The sequence below is a fragment of the Numida meleagris genome, chromosome 1 (assembly GCF_002078875.1).
Source record: "Numida meleagris isolate 19003 breed g44 Domestic line chromosome 1, NumMel1.0, whole genome shotgun sequence".
Lineage (NCBI taxonomy): Eukaryota > Metazoa > Chordata > Aves > Galliformes > Numididae > Numida > Numida meleagris.
Genome location: NC_034409.1, coordinates 104,828,990 through 104,847,357, shown reverse-complemented (window position 1 = coordinate 104,847,357; position 18,368 = coordinate 104,828,990). Strand labels below are relative to the sequence as shown.

The window sequence follows — 18,368 nt, the reverse complement described above, 5'->3', positions numbered from 1 at the left end:
TACAAAGAATGCAGTCGCCCTTTCTACTCCTGTTCACTACTCCCCTGCTTATATGCGTACTGATTCTCCAGCACCCTTTTTGCCCCAGCATCACCACAGGAGCTCACACTGAGCTGCTTGTCCTCTGCTTCTCAGAGCTGCTTTCTTCTGGTTTCTTGGCCCAAAAGCTTTCCTTACCATAACTTGCCTTATGTCCACAGCACACTGGATGTATCTGAATAGAACTGTCACAACAGTCAGTTTACCAGTTTCCATTTTCCCTAATGTTATTGCATTTAGTATTGCTACGAAATCCAAGCTCGTGGAAGAATGGAATTTTTCAAGAACTTTCCCTTTCTTTTAAAAAAGTGAAGTAACTATGCTATTTGTTTGAAGATGTGCCTTGTTGGATGTGAAACATTAGGAACTATAAATTAAGTTTTAAAAAATCAAGAAGATATAATTTATGAAGCCTTAAACTTCTAAAATTAACTAACATGTCTTTTCAATTACAAGGCTGAGGGGATTGTCTGAAGAGTATAACAAAGGACAATGAAGAAGACTGAAAGCAAATGAAGAAATAAAGGGAGAGCATCAAGATGTATAAAGAGTATAAAATTGGAGGGGAAAAAACAGCCTGTACTCTGGGTTATTTAATACCAGTAACAGAACACAAAGCATAGATATGTATGTTCACATCTGTGATTTTATTTCTATCATAACAGACCTTATCCAGACACAACTGTAGAAATAGCAACTGAACTAAAATATATATATACATATCTGAGAATTAGCAGAATACATCCTGAGCAAGTGGAGTTACATGAGCCAAGCTGTACATATGTGTTATGAATGGCTGTGACTGCAGTGCCACACTGATTTTACTCCTGAGTAATATCACAGACTGGAGAGATCTATAACACAACAAAGTTCATGACCTGATGATTCAGATACTTTTGATGAGCTCATAAACTCATAAACTGACATAAACTGAAAGACAAAAATAAAAAAAAAAGCTCTTTAAAAAAGTCTGTTTCCCTTTTATTTTCTAATAAACTTTCACTCAGCTTTCCTATGTACTAAGTTATTTATAGAACTCTGTATTTTATTTAAATTATTCAGAATAACTCTGAGATACAAACAGAAGATGTTTCTTTCCCATCAGTTACTAAATAGGTTTCAGGAGTTTACTGAAGATACACCCAAAACCTGCTATGATTTCTGTGGGCCACGCAATTTTTAAGTTATACCTAAAAATTAAACTGACACACTGCAGAAAAGGGAACAACAGTCACAAGGAAGACATTTATAAATAATTATTTGCTCACTCTGTTCATTTTAAAAAGCTTTAGCTATGGATTCTGTGCATTTTTGTATACCAACTCTATGCCTTGCATGGGGAAGAGATGCAGAGAAGTAAGATTTGCATAAAATAATCCCTATAGAAACCAAAACACGGCTTAACTCCTTTATTTGTCTTCCAAGTCTAGAATTCCAAATAAGTTGCTCTTGTTTTGATGTTTTTGCTACACAAAATTTTACACAAAATAAATATGCAAATGGATCACAGTTCAAAGTGAATTTTCATCTACCTTTGCACTACTGACAACTGAGATCTTGATGCTAATAACTGACAGCATTTACGTAGAATGAGGCAAAGCAAGCTACAGAGAATGAGGCACATATCTGGAGCTAATCATCAGCAGAACTGCAGGCTGAAACAGTTGTAAGTAAACTGAAATTAACAGTTTCAATCGTGAGTAAAATCTTTTTCAAACACAACCACAACAGAACACAGTGAGGACAATTTGTTAAAGAAATAATTTGACCATAAGTAGCTGAAATAAGAGGGACCTGAATGTTTTAGTAAAGAAATGCTAGTAGGCAAAAACACGAATCCCAAGCCATCCACCAAATGTGAGCAATAAACAGGCAATAACTGGTTCTGAATAAACAAAAAGCTGCTGGAACTGCAGTGTGAGTGTGCTGTCCCACTTCTGGTAAGCCAGACTCATAATACTAAACAGAACAGGATGAGCTGAAAACTTATTTGCAAGTGGCATAGAAATTAACTCAGATCAGTTACCCATGACCTTAAATCTGTAAAATTCTTTAAAAAAAGATGTATATATGTATATACACATATATATATATATATATAACCAGACCATGAGGCTATTGCAGTTGGTAAGAAACTGGGTATAAACATAACTTACTACTAATTCTGGATGCCAACACAGCTGCATTTAAAGTTTTGGATTTATACTAGAGGCACTCCCTCTGCTCATCAGTAAAGTTAGAAAAAAGGAAAAAATGTAGGTTTTTTAGACATCAAAAATAATAATAAAAAAAATCCCTGACAGAAGAATGAGAAAACTATGAAATGGTGAAGTAACAACTAGAATCAGAAGAGTCCAAGAGTTTGTTTTTGAAGACTCTGATAGGTACTCTACAGAATCTGCTTAGGGAGGAAGAAGAGAGAAGATAGCTAGGATAATTGTTTCGTTTACAACACTCTGAGCACTACATATGTTCCCAGGCACATTTAAATTTCCTGCATTCAGAATGTGTACAGCTCTGTGCTGAGGGAATCACAGCTGTCAGAACTGGGGTGAGCTCACCAAGTACAGAAACTGCATATGCACCAAAACTGAAAAAACTTCCTGATCTTGGACAGAATTGTGGTACAAAGCCAAAGCTCCTCATGCCTTAGGAGTGCTATCTTAAGAAGCCCAGAAAAAAAAAAAAAAAGCAAGTTGTGAGTTTCAGTTGATTAAACAATTATGAAATACGCATGAAAGCACATTGTGCATGATGGAGCCAAATCATTCTGATATTTTATAGCTCAAAGAATTGCCCCATGGGAAATTAAAGCTACTGAAGAAGAGGGTGTGTAGATGAACATATGTTTGTTGATTTTATAGTAGTAACAATACTGAAGTGACAACTCAATACACGAAGGATTATGCTAATATTTATGTGTGGTGTCTGAGCACAGCCAGTGTGGACAGTCTGATCCAGGCATTCACATAATAAAAGTTCTGCTCTCTTCCCTGACACTCCATCCAACTTAGCACCGTGCTGTATGGGTACATGTGGGTAAATCATCTGCAGCACCTGAACAGGATGTGTGGAGAGGGCTGGTGAATCAGTGACCCACCATCAAGGCAAGAGGATGTTATTTTCCTGGAGAGATTACTTTTTATATGAGAACTTCTAAATCAGATTTTGCTCTTCCTACTGTGGAGAGTATTAGCTCCAAGGTTTCATCCAAATTCCAAATTTAAAAGTTGCTTTTTTAACACTAAAAATGTCCACCTATTTCCAAGTTGGCTAGCATATTCTTTTTTTTCTTTTTTCCTCTCTGAGACCACATAGCTGCAGCTTTGCATAGCTAAACAATTGCAACATTCCTGCAACCTCAGCACTGGTGACAAAACAGAAGAGATGAAATTGCCACTGGACAAAAACTAAATAACAGTTTAAAACTGCAGGGACTCCACAGCATGGAAAGCATTATTTAGTGTAGAATACCTTACTCTCTTTACTGCCACAAACCAAAATCCTGGGTCACAATTTCAAGTTCATACTCATCCTCCATTTGCATACATAGCCTCACACTGGATAAATTGGAACTTGTCATATCTCAGCCCAGAATTGTTACTTTTTAATAATTTTCCGGTGGTAGTTAGACCACAGATCACACAAGTACCTTGTAAGAGGTGAGGATGAAGAGGCTGGTGAGCAGTAAGAACAGCCGTCATCTCATCGTGGTCGGAAGGATGTATATACTCATAAATGCTATTACCAGTAAGCTCCACCTGTGAAGAGACATGTAACACATGAAGCAGTGCTACCGCCCATCTTTTCTTTCCTATCCCCAAAACATTCTTAAGTGATCTGCATATACTGCATCTAGGTAACTACACACCATGTTTTAAGCATAAATTGAATGCATCAAAACCATGTTCCGAATTATACCACCTAAACTTAATTAATGAGTTCATTCCTTCTTTAGCAGTAACTTATAGTATAGGGGCTTTTGTGGGAATTTCTGGTGATGATCCGGACTCATAAGAGATGCTTGTGATGAATGAAGTGATAAACTAGAGCAGCTGTAAAAATGCTAGATGGCTACAAAATGGGATAAAATCTCTAAACTGTATTAAATGTCTCTCAGAAAGACAGATATAATATATATATATATATATTTCACAGGTTCCCAGAAGTTATCACCTGCGTTCAGATAGCAGCGGAGCCTTCAGAGCCAAACTGCTAGACTTACACATTTCTTTTGTTTTTTGTTTTTTTTCTTCAACGATCATCCACCGCTGTCAATGCACAGTAGTACATAGAGTTCAGAACAGTAACCAGTGGATTCAAAAGACAGACTTCCATAGATTTTCATGGGCACTAGCTTGAGCCTTTGCAGCTTTAAGTAAACATGCACAGAAAAATAGAGTAGGAGATCTGTCTTAAATATTTGTATTCCCTCTTCTCACTCGTACTGTGCTTGAACAGGAATGTATTTCTGTCTTTCGTACTGTTGTACCCATAATAACTGTTGCACAAAAAAATGAGCGGCATGCACCATATGTCTTTTTTGCTAACTCTATTTGCCACGTATAAAACTCACTAACAAAAGTCTCCAGAAAGATGCAGTAATTGATTTAAGGACTGAACCAATACTTTGAGCCTGTGTTTTAAATTAGTGTCAGGCTGCCCAATTGTTCACTGTGGCCTGATGTGCCTTGGGCCCCCAAGATCAGAGACAGCTGAGAGGTGAAGTAATTTAACCTATTCTTCTCAGCCAATCCTACTGATTTGCTAAGTTGTGTGAGTTGCTTTTTCTTTGGAATAAATGAAGTTGTCTACCGCACAAAGCAATCTTTCCGAAAATGTTTCTCATAGTTCCATTTTCTGCATTATTCATGGAATGTCTCTTCCCAAGACTATGCAAACTAACCTTTTTTCTAGCCATCTATTCCCCACTTCTCTCCAACAACCCCTCCCTGCAAAAGCAAAAACACCAACACTGGCCTGATATTCTAACCAGAGTAAAATTGCACTGAATAAGAGGAGAAAGAGAAAGAAAGAGAAAAAAAGAAAAGAAGGAGAGAAGAGATGGAACAAGAGACAGAAAGAAAAAAAAAGAAGGGGCAGGATGAAAAGAGGAGGGGATAAAGAAAGAAAAGGAAGAAAGAGGTCTTCGTACCTTTTGGTATGAAGACTTTCTTACAAATACAACACCAAACAACCTGACTGACAAAATCAGCTGCAGTAATCCAGAAGATCTTATTCCATCTCTGCTATTATTATAAGCATAATCGTAACCACATTGACATATATCTACTATCTTAGAGGTATAAAACTTGGATATCTCTCAATTTTCTGAAAGTAACTATCTATTCCAAAAAAAAACCACTCTCAGAAGTACATGTTTGTTCACAGGATCCACAGGAGTGGGCCCAAAATCACATTTTTCTTAAGAATGTAATTTGCATCACAGGGCTTATGCTTAAAATTCAAAAACTAAAGCGCTTTGTTAAACTAATGACTAGTTTTTCTCATTACATGCATAGGAATATTTTCTACTCTCATGTATGCATTTGCAAGCCCAGCAAAACCAGCAGGAGGTGAACACAGAATACTGAAAGCCAAACTCATTGTAAAAATACTAGTGAAAACATAAAGCCGTCAGCAAAGAGATGGGGTCTAAGTAAGAGTCAAATAACCAAAATATGTATACATAATCTTGAAACTGACCACAGTCTCCTGCTACACATAGTACATACATACTATTTTAAAGCCTACAATGAAACACTGAAAACCGAAAAAAAAAAAGTATATGGTTCAATTCATAAACCTTCTAAAATCCCATGCCTCAGGCTTATTGAACCAACTTCCTTGACGCAGCTTTTTAATATCTGTAAATACCTGCTTACTACCAAATATTGCTGTTTCCTCCTAAGAGCTTTTTTATGTGTAACTCAGCTGCATGTTTTTTTCCTGCCAAGAAATGATGCATAATAAACACAGAGGACTAAGTAGATGGATTCTAGAGCAAATAATTACATATTTTGCCTTTCATATACTGATCTGATGAAAGTAATATAAACTCCTAGGAAAGTTCAGATATTTGTGGTTAAGTATTTCTAGATTTATCAAAAGTCAAAGATAAGCTCAGCTCCCTCATGGGCCCTGGAAATGGCTAGCATGAGGCCCAGACTTTCAAAATGATATCCTAAGAGGATTTTCTTCTCCGTTCTGTGTCCTTGGATTGCAAAGGGAAGATGTATTTGGGGAATTGGAACCTATTTGTTATCCATGTAAAAAAAAAGAAGCAAGAAATTGGCTCTGTCTCAGCTAGAACAAGTCAGTTCAACGATGGTCTGAGGCCAACTGAAATTAGATGAAATTAGAGATCCTAACTATCCATATTTACAGTATTTACTGTTAGAGTTGAGTGGAAAGGCTGATCAAAATCCAAACCCACAAGTTTAACCAACAGGTCTACAAATGAAAATGTAGCCTTTGCAGAAATATGGTTTGTGATTCTCTGACATTGCAAGCAGAGTAAGTGAAACTTCATGTTGTTTTTACATTTTTAAACTCTCTTAATTACGTTGGCTAGTGAAGGGTTACTCAGAAGCTCCATGTTCCTTCTGCTTAAGTTAAACTCAAGATCTACAAGAAGATAAAGGCTACTGTAGTAAGTATCCAAGAATATCCTGCATAATATTTTTAAATTGACTTTTTACTTAGTTTAAATATATATTTTAAAACAAATTGCACTTTAACTGGAAATTGATGTGTGGACTAGTTAATTGTCAAATTATTTAATAAAAAGGTCTTTCTGTGCACACTCTAGGAGATTTTCTACAATCATCATCACTCTAGTCTCAGCTTGTATTGGCTGGAGCTCTATAAGAGCACTTGTTGAAAATATAGAGTGGGATTATGACTTGGTGAGGGAGGCTTGCGGAATTTGCTTCTACAGACCAATCTCATTCTTGCTGATGTTGGTGGCAAAACTCCCAATGATTTCCAGAGAAGTAGGAACAAGAACTCATTTAGAGCCCAGGGAAGAGCACAGAAATATCCCAGTACTAGTGTATTAATATCCTAGTAATTAGAAACAGCCAGTAATTAGTCCTAGTATTACTTATAATTGTCTCTTGAAAAAATAGAGCACTGAGCAATAGATTAGATTAGAGGATAAAACAATATGAGAAAAGTGGGCAAAAATCACTGTCTATTTAGTTGTTCTTTGGATTTATAAATAAAAAGCTGAGTGCTGTTAAACTGCTGGAGCACTTGGTGACTTGAGTTGTGCAGAGGACCATAAGATCATAAGGACTAGAGATAATTAAAGCCTTCATGATGCTTTCAGTCCCTTCTCCTCAAGCGCGGCAAAGTCGATTCACTGTTCTACTGAACACGTAGGTCTTTAATTTCACCAGGTGACTGGATAATACTGAGACCTCCAAGATTTGATGAATTGATATTCCACAAAATAAATAAATAAATAAGTGAATGAATGAATAAAAACAGAATCTGGACAAAACCTGGATCTGTTAGCACTTATCAAACACACTATACTCCAGCAAGGAGAGATGGGAACGTTCAGTCCTTTGGAACAATTGTACTGACTCAATGACTCTATTTAAGTAGTCAGCAACATTGTGAACCTTTTCAATATATTAGAGGGAGAAAAGCTTTTAATAAGCCTGCTGATTCAGAGAAGAAAATGTGTCCATTAGGAAGAAAGTCTATTCCAAAACAAAGTACTATTTGAAGTCATTTGAATGTGCATTAAATGTTATGAAGCAACTAATACCATGTTGTAACAGGCTCAATTGAACAAACTGCTTGAAACAGGAACGTTCCCTGGACACATTTTTAAATGTTGGCAGAAAAAAAATGTATCCATGCAGAACACTGATCTTCAAAATTACTTTTTCTAAAGGAGATTAGAAAAACAGCAGTCAGAGTTGCCTTTGTATTTAGAAATGGGGTTTATGAGATGAAATATTCGCTTTTTCTATCTCTTTTGAGATCTGTTTTTCATCATAGCTACTAATTCTAATTCTACTATTGTAAATACACATTCAAAGAACTTTACAGTTTTTCAAAAAAATATATTTATTACTACTAAGGTAAAGTACTCATAGTCAGCCCCTTCTCTGTTCCCCAGATAGCTTGCCTGAAACAGAACATCTTTCTCATCTTCATCTCCTTCTTCTTCTGTCTGCTATTATTCTTTCACTTAATTTCACTTGAATCTGAGAGGAGTTCCAGCTGCAATTTTTTTCTGAAGAAACAGTTCTGTTTCTTGTAAGTCTCATCCAGGGCCCAGTGAAATTAATTAGGAGTTTTTCTATTGGACTTCTGCAAGCTTTAGGTCAGGTGCTACCAATGAAATTGTGTAACACACTTATACACAAACGTATGGAAACTTGCACTCCGCAATAAATTTAGGCTACTTGCCCTTGTGTCTATCCCAAGAAGGCAAAAAAATTAAAAATGTCCTTCTAAGAAAAAAAAATCAACAATAAAAACTCCTTATACTTCTGTTGCAGAACAGTAGTAAACCGAGTTTTATGAGTTCTATCACAACCATATAAAACGCTTTACTGAAAAGACCACTGAGCTGGAAAAACTCAGGAAAAACTACCTTGAATTCCATGTGAACACTCATAAATCTGCCCCCTTTTCTTTTTTTTCCTAAAGAACGTTTACCATAAAACTCATGTTCCACATCAGATTTCCTCTCTATTTCATAGCAAGTCTCAATATCTTACACAACCTAAAACGTATAGCCTTGAATTCTAAACTTCATTTCAGATGTATAGTGTTACCACACAGCCAAGAGGTTTGGGTTTCAAGCTCTGCATATATCTGCAATTTGCAATATCATATTATTTATTACCCTTCTTAAGGGTAATGAGGAGTAAAATACAATGAACAAGAAAAGATATAGAGACAGTCGTGATGTGGTTCTAAGTACAGGAAAATTTAATATTTAAGTAAAGACATTTATCAGAAAACAAAGTTGAAGCTTCGAATACCCCTAAAAATGATGACTTTATATATATACAGCAAGATACTGATGTTAGGTTCCAAACCCAGCATCTGCATTTAACAGATGGACAAAATAAATCAGTCCTACCTGAGATAAGCCAAGATGTACTGACGCTGTTTCTGAGATGTACATTATTTTGCCGTCTGAAGCCACCACAAAAACAAAGCCATCCAAAGTCTGTAGAAGAGAAATACTTAGTTTAAAAAGAAAGCATTCTGTTCAAACCATTTACGGTGAAGAAGCATTTAAAGTCTTTAGGATTAAGACTGTTATCCAACTTAAAGAGCAGAGAACATCATAGTTCAGAAATAGAAACCTTTATCTGAAGCAAACTCTATGACATGTGCACACATTGTGAAATCCAATTCATTTCCCCTACAGATGCGAGCTTTACTGCTCACTTCAAGTTAACATTCTCCTGTTGATTCTGGTTATTTTAGTACTTAGCACAAATCCTGAGCTATGTGGTGCTTAGGGGAAAATCTACTACTACACAAGCCATTTTTTATGGTATAATTGGCAGATGCAGCTTACCACTATTTGCAATATATTTAATGATACCATACGCAATGCTTTAAGTATCTTCAACTGTATTTTTATTTATGTATTTCTGAACATGGGACTGTTTGCTAAGTAGCTAGGTGAACTTACTTAGAAAAAAAGTAATCAAATCAGCATTCAAAACAGTCTCACACTTGAAGAAAGACTTCTATGCTCATTAACTTATATGCCCAGAGTTTGTGAATCTTAGCTAATGGTAATATGTGATGCAGATTCTTGTTGATGGGAGTATTAACTGGGTGGTATTACTTATGTGAGGAAAAACTGAAGTTTAACTGTGTCATGTATCATTCAAGCAAGAAAAAGTAACTGGCCAAGATTAGGACACGTGACCTACTGATTTGGCTTGCCTTTATTCTTGTCCTTGAGACTTCTGTGCCCAAAGTCAGGCATACTTTCAGGAGTACCTGATTCCCTCAGTCAAAAAGTACCTACTATCTCTGATCAATTTTGGAAGCTTCGATCAATATACACACATGTGAACATTATTGGGAATATATTTGGATTAGAAACGTTATTTCTGCAGTACATAGATAAAGAAGACACCAATTTTAATTCATATTTAAAGTTACTGAACGAGGAGGGAAGCAATAAAATCCTGAGCTTCATGCTCCTACACTGCTGCCCCAATAAAAAAAGAAATATTCCAAATTATTCTCTGGCCTACTGACTCTACAGCATGTAATTGAAACCATACCACTCTTTGCCTTTGCTTCTTTTCCTTTTTAGACCGCAAATTTCATAGCAATATTACAATGGGAGATAAATTCTTGCATCTTTAACCATCACTTTTCAGGTAGACACTGTCATCCTACTATTGTTCTACCCTACTTAACCTGTGGCTATCCTCCCCTCTCTTCACTACACAGAGCAGCAGGTCCACCTTCCCCTGCAGGGAAGTGAATCCAAGTTGAAACATCCCCTGTAAAGTTTCAGCCTAAGAACCCTTTAAAAAGTCTACAGTAAATTTGCTGCTGCTCTTAAAGCCTTAAGCAGTCGTAATTCACGAACAAGTGAACGGTAAAATGAGTATTACAGGTGATTAACATCTATTATTTAACTCCAGGCTGACGGAGGAGCAAGTGCGCCGACAGCGATTTTTGCGCCGTCACTCGATAAGGATTTTGAAGGCAGACCGATGGTTGTGAACCTGCTGCCTGCAGCGCGTCAGAAGTACGTGGGAGCTGCACTTCCAGACGACCTCTGGCAGCACAGCCGCCCCCTGAGCCTGAGGGGCCGAGGCTGAGGCGGCCGCCCCTGGCAGAGGGGCTCGAGCCCCTCACAGAGCGCCTGTTGAGTTTTTATATCCCCCCCGAGCGCGCGGTGAAAACAACGCCGGCTCTGTGACCAGAAATTAACCTCCCGCCGTAAAACCGGCCGTTAAACGATTACGGTTTACTAGGTCTTTAAAAGCAGGGGGAGGAAAAAAAAAAATCCTCGCAGTATTAAAGTTAACGTATTAAAAAAAAAAAAAAAAAAAAAAAAAAGAGCCAAACGTAATTATTATTATTTTTTCCTCCGGCTGGCACACACTGCGACTTCCTAAATTCTCCCACATAGTGAGGATGGAGAAGAACTCCAGCGCAGATCGGCGGGACTTGAGCGTTGTGTTTCCAGGTGCTAACGCCGGCAGATCGAACCCAGATGTGCCTCCCGCCCCCGAGGAACGCGCTCGCTACCTGAAGCAAGTGGGATCCGAGCTCCTTGGCCACGTTGTCCAAGGGCCCAATCCTGCTCGGCTGTCCCCAGGCGTCGCCCAGACCTGCGAGGGAACAAGGAGATGGTTAGAGCGGGACCCGGCAGCCCGCCCCCTCTCCCCCGGCAGGGAAGGAAGCGGCTCTTTGTATGTGGAAATGCCGCCAAGGGGACTCCCGCTTTCCCTGGAGAGCCGCCGGCCGCTGCCCCCCGCCCGCCGTGTCGCGGCCCGCTTGGCCGGGGCACGGCGGCCACACAGCGAGAGAGCCCCATGGAGAGCGCCTGCGGAGCGCCGCAGCCCCGCCGGCCTCCTGCCTGCCCAGCACGGGGCCGGACAGGGAGAGGAGCGGTGCTCTGGGCGTCTCGGTCTGGGGTTTTGTTTGTTTGTTTTCATTTCCTACTCGAGAACCCGTGGAAGGGCTGCAGGCTGCTGCCGGCACCTGACAGCAGCGCTGCCCGCAGCAGTGCTCAGACGGAGGTGAAGGCGCATCCGTGTAATGCCTCATTTTTTTGGAGAGAAAGGAGTAAAGAAGTCTTAAGCCCTCAGAGCCCTTCCACGAGGGCGAAAAGCGTGCGGTGGAGGCGCAGCCCTTCAGCCCGGCCAGCCTTCGCCGTTGCTAACGGGGCAAACCGCTGTACAGCCACGAAACCGGGCTACGCGTTTTCCTCCCGCTGCCTCACACCGACCAGGTGCTTTGAAAGAAAACTTGAAAGAAAACTTCCGTCAGGGAAGGGAGAGGACGTTGCACTCGGGTGGAAGGCGCTGCCCTGAGCTCCGATATGGGGCGCGTTTGTGAAGCCCTCCCGGAGCCGGGTCTCCCTCGGCACCGGTATGGAGGGGCAGCTCCTCTCCGCGCTCCTTCCCTCGGGGCCGGCGGTATCTCCCACCCTGGAGGCGACGGGGAGGACTCAGAGCTTCGCCACCCGCGGGGCAAGCACCGAGGAGCCCGCGGTAGGATGGATAAGGGGCGGGGTGCTCGGAAGCCCGCTGCCCTCTGCCCGCTGCCGCCGGCTGGCCCATGGCAGTGCCCGAGGCCAAGGCCAGCCCCGGGGGAGCAGCTCGCCTCCAGCCCCGCTGCCCCAGAGGCTCCCTCCGACCCGCACTGCGAGAGGCGACTCTTTTTTGGGTGCAGGGAAGGGACACCTTCCTTTCCCTTTCCTTCGCTAAAAGCAATGTTTGACCACGCGGGAGAAATGTACTCTGAAGAGGCAAACGAAAAGTCGCGCTTTTCTACCGCCTTTACCCAATTTGCAGTTTGAAGAAGGTTCCCAAACTTCCAAGCACTCGGCATCACGTTTCTTTTTTTTTTTTTCCCCTTATTTTCTTTTTCCTCTTTCTTCTTCCTACTGAAATGAACGCACCTCTTTCAAAGGGCAGCGGGCACACCCCGCAGTCTTCTCGAGACGGTGGTGCGCAGACGACGCGCTCAGTGCCGGCGCTGCGCGGAGTGCCCTCATTTCGATGTCCGTCCGTGAGGGTCGGAAAGTGTTGTTGTGACCCTCAGCGCCGTGCGGGTTCGGCTGCACCGCACCGCCAAACCCCATCGTGTTTTGAGGTTATTTTTCTAAACCGGGCTAAAACCTCCGCTTCCGTAGATTTTTTTTTTCCCTTTGAGATTTTAAATTGGGGTTACAACTGCGAGCTCCCATCAAACGCGTAAGCGCGTTTGGGGGATCAGGCTGACATTCATCTAAGCTTATTTTAAAGCCAATGCTTTTGTCATTTAATCCAGCAGCAGATCGGTTTGGAGGTGGAAACGAAACGAATAAATCCGACGTTCGGCTGAAGGAGTGCCGCACATTAACTCCTCTTCCTACAGATTTGCCGCTGTGCAACCTCCGTCCAGTACACATATGGATGCAATACTCCGCGGCGCTCCCCCTGCCCCGCCAGCAAATAACGCACATTTTCACTCACTGCACTGGACCGGGGCCAAAGGCGCTGCCGATACAAAACCGAGCGTTCTGCAAAGCTCCTTTACGAGACGGGAGCTCGCTGGGACGGCTGCGGCTGGGAAGGTGCTCCGGTGGCCACGAAGGAAACGCTTAAAACGCCCCATTTTGGCACGCGTTACCTGGGACAGCGGTACCCGTCTCGGCCCGTCCCGTCCCACTGGGAGCGGGACCGCACTGCGGGGCGGGACGGTCACAGCGGGATGCGGTGCGCGGGGCCGCGGGGCCGGCTCCGACTGAGGCATCCCGGCGCGGGGAGGTCTGGCACGGGAACCCCAACGTAGGGGCAGCTCCTAGCGCAGGAAGACGTGGGGCTTCCCGTCCCTGTCCTTCGGCAGCCCTGGGCGCTTCCACCCGACACTCACACCACCTTTTGACACCTCTCGCCGTCTCATAGGGCACTCACTTGGTGCCATTCCCCAGTTTCTGGGTAGGAAGGTGAGTTAGACAGTAATAAGACCTGGAAACCTTCGGGATCAATCCCCGCCTTTGCTCTCCAAACGTATATAAATTTGTACACACAGAAGTGGAAAGCCCGGTAGCTTTTCTGTTTGGGATTCTGCTACAAGAATTACTTAGCGACGTTTTACGCGAGTATCGGATTGCCCTCTAACTCAGAGCATTTCCTTTGTGTCTACCGCATTGTTTCTCGGCTCCCCGCTGCGCGTGGTGCCCTCCTGTTTTTCAGTGGCCATCCTTCAACCTGGAGCAGCCACAACCGCCGGGATTTGCATCTCCTGGGGGTCTTCTCCCCAGCACCGTGTACTTCAGTCAGTGGGGAGAGCAAAAGGGAACGAGCGGGGGGCGGCGAGTTGCTAGCTCGCCCTTCGCCTCGAAGGTCTGCCCCGGCTTAGGGGAGGGCAGAGCTGACACTTGCCCTAAAGCCCGTCCGCAGCGACGTGTCCCAAGCCCGACGGCAGCCCCTCTTGGGAGGAGGATGGGTCCCAGGGGCCGGAGCCGACGTGGAGCCCCGGCGGGAGTGTGCGGTGCTCGGGGCGAGCGGCTGTGGAGACAGGGACTGTCTCTGGGGAGTGCAGGGAGCGGGGCTGCCTCGTTTTTATCGGGAGAATTTTAGCCTCCTGACTGCGGGCTTCAGCGCAACCGGCGGAGCCTGGAAAAGTTTGAAAGTTTAAAAAAGTGGGGAAAAGAAAGAAAGAGGGCAATTCCCAGAGAAAACCCAACAAAATGCCCTCCTGTATACCCTGTCAACCCCTACCCCGGCTCTTCCCCAGCAGCAGCGGATGGCCCAAGACCTCCTCCCCCCGCCGGAGCGGCCGCGGGACTTGCGGGAAGCCCTGAGAGCACCGGGTGCGAGGGAGAGCCGCCGCGCCGCCGGGACCGGTGCTTCTATAGGCGCACATCCTCGGTCTTGTGATTTATTGATGTGATTCATTAATTCGTTAATAAGCCTCTCCCGAGCGCGTGTGAAGAATAGGCGAAATAGCGGCAACAAGCCTTTTTCTTAAATTTTACATTCACTGATTCATATTCCAGATTAAATAGAGACCGAAAGCTCCGTTTGCTCCTTGTAATTTCGGTTGCCTTAGAATAAGGAACAGGTCTCGGTTCCACTATGGAGTTACTTCCTTGCGATTATGCTGTATAGAGCACAGCATATTTCGGGTCACTTCTTAAGCAGTGCATCTCCACCCGGTTGGGATACCCAACAAAGAGCAGTTTTACCGTCAGTTTTGGAAACTGCCTCGGGGCTGGGGGAGGTAGGGGGTCACAACTGAAGACAGAGCCGAGGAGGGGGGGAGAATGGCGCTGTCTGTAAACGCAATGGATTCTCGCGTCCCTTTCTTTCATTTGTTCATTTTTAGAAGCATATATATACATATATGCAGACAGCCAAGACAGAAGAAGTCCCGTGATATGATTTTCTCCTACAATCATAAATGCCTTGGCAAAAAATCAGAGCGCAGCAGAAGCCGGACCGCGGGGGAGGCCGTAGGTTCCTGTCTCCCGGACTATAACTCAAGAACGCAGGGACGTGAAGGTCAGAGTGAAACTGCACGACAAAGTGTGTGATGTCGGGGCACGAAGCTCCGAGCCTTCTAGAGCTCTCATTGTCGGACAGAAAGGAGCCGTGAGATCAAGCTCCTTTCGCTCTCACTTCTCTGAGCCCGAGCAGGCGGCTCCGCGGGGTTCTCGGTGAAAACTGCCATCTTCGGGAAAAACCCGGCCGGGGGAGGCAGGGGTGACCTGGCTGGCCCCACTACAGATCTGTGGAAACAATGGGGCCATCTTGACCCGGGCACCCCGGTGAGGGTCCCAAATTTCGCTTAAACTGCCTGTCAGCGCTCTTCGGAAAGAAATGGTAGGGGGCAGGTAAAGCCATCCGTGGAGGCTTTTAAAAGCACAGCCTCCCCCCGCTCCCCGCCCTTTCTCATCCAGTCTAGACAGAACTGGAAGCCAGCTTTATAGCCGGACAGCACTTCGGATCCCTCTGGCCGCCCCGGGCCTAGCACGCGTGCTGGAGGTGTCTCGGCCCTGCCCCCCCCCCCCCCCCCCAAGAAGCAGTCTGTTAGAAACAAAACCCTCTCAGACCTTCGGGGCCGATGCCGCGGGGCTGCTGCAGGCTGCCGGCCGCGGCTTGAGGGGGGCTGTGCCCCTTCGGGGGCGACCCCTGGGAGAACAAAGGCCAAGGGGGGGGGGGGCGCTTTATTGGAACCCCCACTCCCCCGGATACACTCCTCTCCCGCCCTCCCTGCATGCTCGAAGGGGCGCTTTCCTCGCATTTTGCTGAGCCGGAATTTAAGGTGCGCGGCTGGGCAGCCCCTTCGGGTAAAACTCACTGGAAACCGCTCTGGAGGAGGGTACGGAGCCCCGGGAAGGGCAGCTGGGGCAGAGCGGCTCCGGTCCCGTCTGGGGGCCACGGCCCGCCCCGAGCGCCGCACAGCCGCTGCAACCCCCCCCCGCAACAGCCCCGGCCCCCACTCTGCCCCGCAGTCCTCGGGCGCTCAGCACTCAGCACCCGGCTCGGGGCCCGGTGGAGCTGCTTCCCCCGGTCCTGTCATCCCCGGATGCAAGGCTTTGGTTTTAAAAGTATTTCCACCCGTACTTAAGATGATGAAAGATCAGGAATTCGCCCTATGCATTTAAACGTTGCTCTTAATAAGCAGAGTGTGCAGAAGCTCACGCCCGGCCTGTTTAAGGCGGACAGACACACCAGGCACGGCCGAGCTGCGGGTATAAACCTGCTCCCTGCTTCTGCCCACTGCTCTCCAGGAGCAGCAGCTCTGGCAGCGCGGGGTCGCGCCCAGCAGCGCCTGTGCTGCTCCCTGCCCGCCTAACCCAGAGCGTTCCGGGCACGATCCCGGCCCCGAAATGACGGCGGTGCTCTCTTACGGCGAAACGTCCCCGCACGGGGTAAAGGCTCCAAATGGCAGCAGCGAGCCCGGCGTGCGGCTCCCGGCAGTGCTGCCAGTGCCTGCTCTCGAAATTACTGCGTTCGATGGGCAGAACGGTAAGCGCTTCGCGTGTTGGGAGTATATACATATATATTTCCGATTTCCCTCTCATCTGTCTCTCTTTTTTCCTTCTTTTTTTTTTTCTTTTTCTTCTTCCTTTTTTTTTTTTTTTTTTTTAATATAAATTCTGAACCTTTTTCATGAAGCTCCATAGAAAACGGGACGGAAAGCGGCAGACCCTCCGCTCCGGGATCTGCCAGTTCCACGACCAAAAGACAAAGCGGGCAGCCGACCTTTACTCAGCCGTCCCCCGACACCACTCAGCGCTTCATTTCGAGGTCCCCTCGGCTCGGCCCCGCACAGTGGACAGCCGAAAGCAGCCCCGGACGAGAGGTCGCCAGCAAAGCCCCGGGGCTCCAACACGGCTCCCGCCGCGGGCAGCGAGAGCACGGCTTGGCCCTGAGCACTGTCCTCGGCCCCAGGAGGAGGCTGCGGCCCCATTGCCTTATTCCCAGCCTCCAAACCGAACAGAACACTCACCATGTAGGGTTTGACTGTGAGTTTGTTTTTTTCGGATGTGTGTATATATATATATAATTATTATAATATATATATATATTTGCCCAGGTCCCTGCTGGCTCCACGGCTCTCGGAGAAGAGCCGAGCCGAGTGCCCTCGGCCCTCCCCAGGCCCTCGCCACCTCTGAGGGGAAGGAGCGAAGGAGAGGGAACGTGGAGCGAAGCGCGCATCTGTGCCCGCGCCGCTCCCTCTATCGGGGCTGCCCCGCCGGGCGCACAACGCGCAGGTCTCTGGGCCCGCTCCCTCCGCACTGCTCGGCCTTTAGGCCCCGCACGGCCCCCGCAGCCCTCGTCCGACACCCGGCGCCGGGACCCCCGTGTCCCGTGCTCGGCTCCCGAGGGCGACGCGGACCGCTGTCGGGCTTTACCTTCGGGAAAGACGGCTCGCATCTTCAGGTAGCTGGTGGTGAGGCGGATGATGGACGCCTTGTCCAGCTGCGAGGTGATGGCCGAGGGCAGCGGCAGGAGCTTGGCCAGTTCGTAGAATTCTCCATTTTCCTTTTCCCGCCTTGTCTTCGCCGCGTTCTTGGATTTTTCCTTCATCGCGACGACTGCAAGGCGAAGGTGACACTGGCATATTAGGCCCGGTCTTTCCGAACGACGGGGGGCATGGGCTGCGGCCTCGGAATTAGGGGCTGAGGAAGGGAGGGAGGGAGCTCCCCCACATTAAATCAAATAAGAAAAAAAAAATAAAGGGGAGAAAAAAAGGGAGAAACGAGAGGGAAAAAGAAATAAAAAGCAAAACACCGAAATCAACCAAACAAAATCCAGGAGAGGAAGGCGATCTCCCAGCGGGGGAGGCGGCCCCGTTCCGGCCCCGCGCCTCGCACCGAGCCCGGCGGAGCCGCACGGGTCTGGGGCCGCTCCGCTACGGGGCGCCGAGCGCCGCGCTCCGCTCTCAGAGAGATTTCCTCCGTTCAGACCTTCCCCGTCCAAAAATCATCAGAATGAAATGTTAAAAGTCCACGCGTGAACTCATAGAGCTAGGCACGCGGCATCATCTTTTGCTAAAAAAAAAAAAAAAAAAAAAATTAATAAGAGAGAGAGAAAGAGAGAGAGAGAGAGAAAGAGAAGACCGCTCCTCTCGCTTTCCAGAGCGCAGAA

General features: G+C 45.7%; 1 protein-coding gene across 2 annotated transcripts in view; it reads right to left on the bottom strand.

Annotated features, from left to right (window-relative positions):
- Positions 1-17,807, bottom strand: part of SIM2 (single-minded family bHLH transcription factor 2) — a 54,312-nt gene extending 36,505 nt beyond the window's left edge. For both annotated transcript variants that reach the window (XM_021405337.1, XM_021405332.1), the window contains exons 1-4: positions 17,633-17,807; positions 11,305-11,387; positions 9,152-9,241; positions 3,692-3,800 (exon numbers count right to left, since the gene is read on the bottom strand). In XM_021405337.1, the coding sequence (XP_021261012.1) occupies positions 3,692-3,800; positions 9,152-9,241; positions 11,305-11,387; positions 17,633-17,807 (457 nt within the window). The remainder of the gene's footprint in view (positions 1-3,691; positions 3,801-9,151; positions 9,242-11,304; positions 11,388-17,632) is intronic.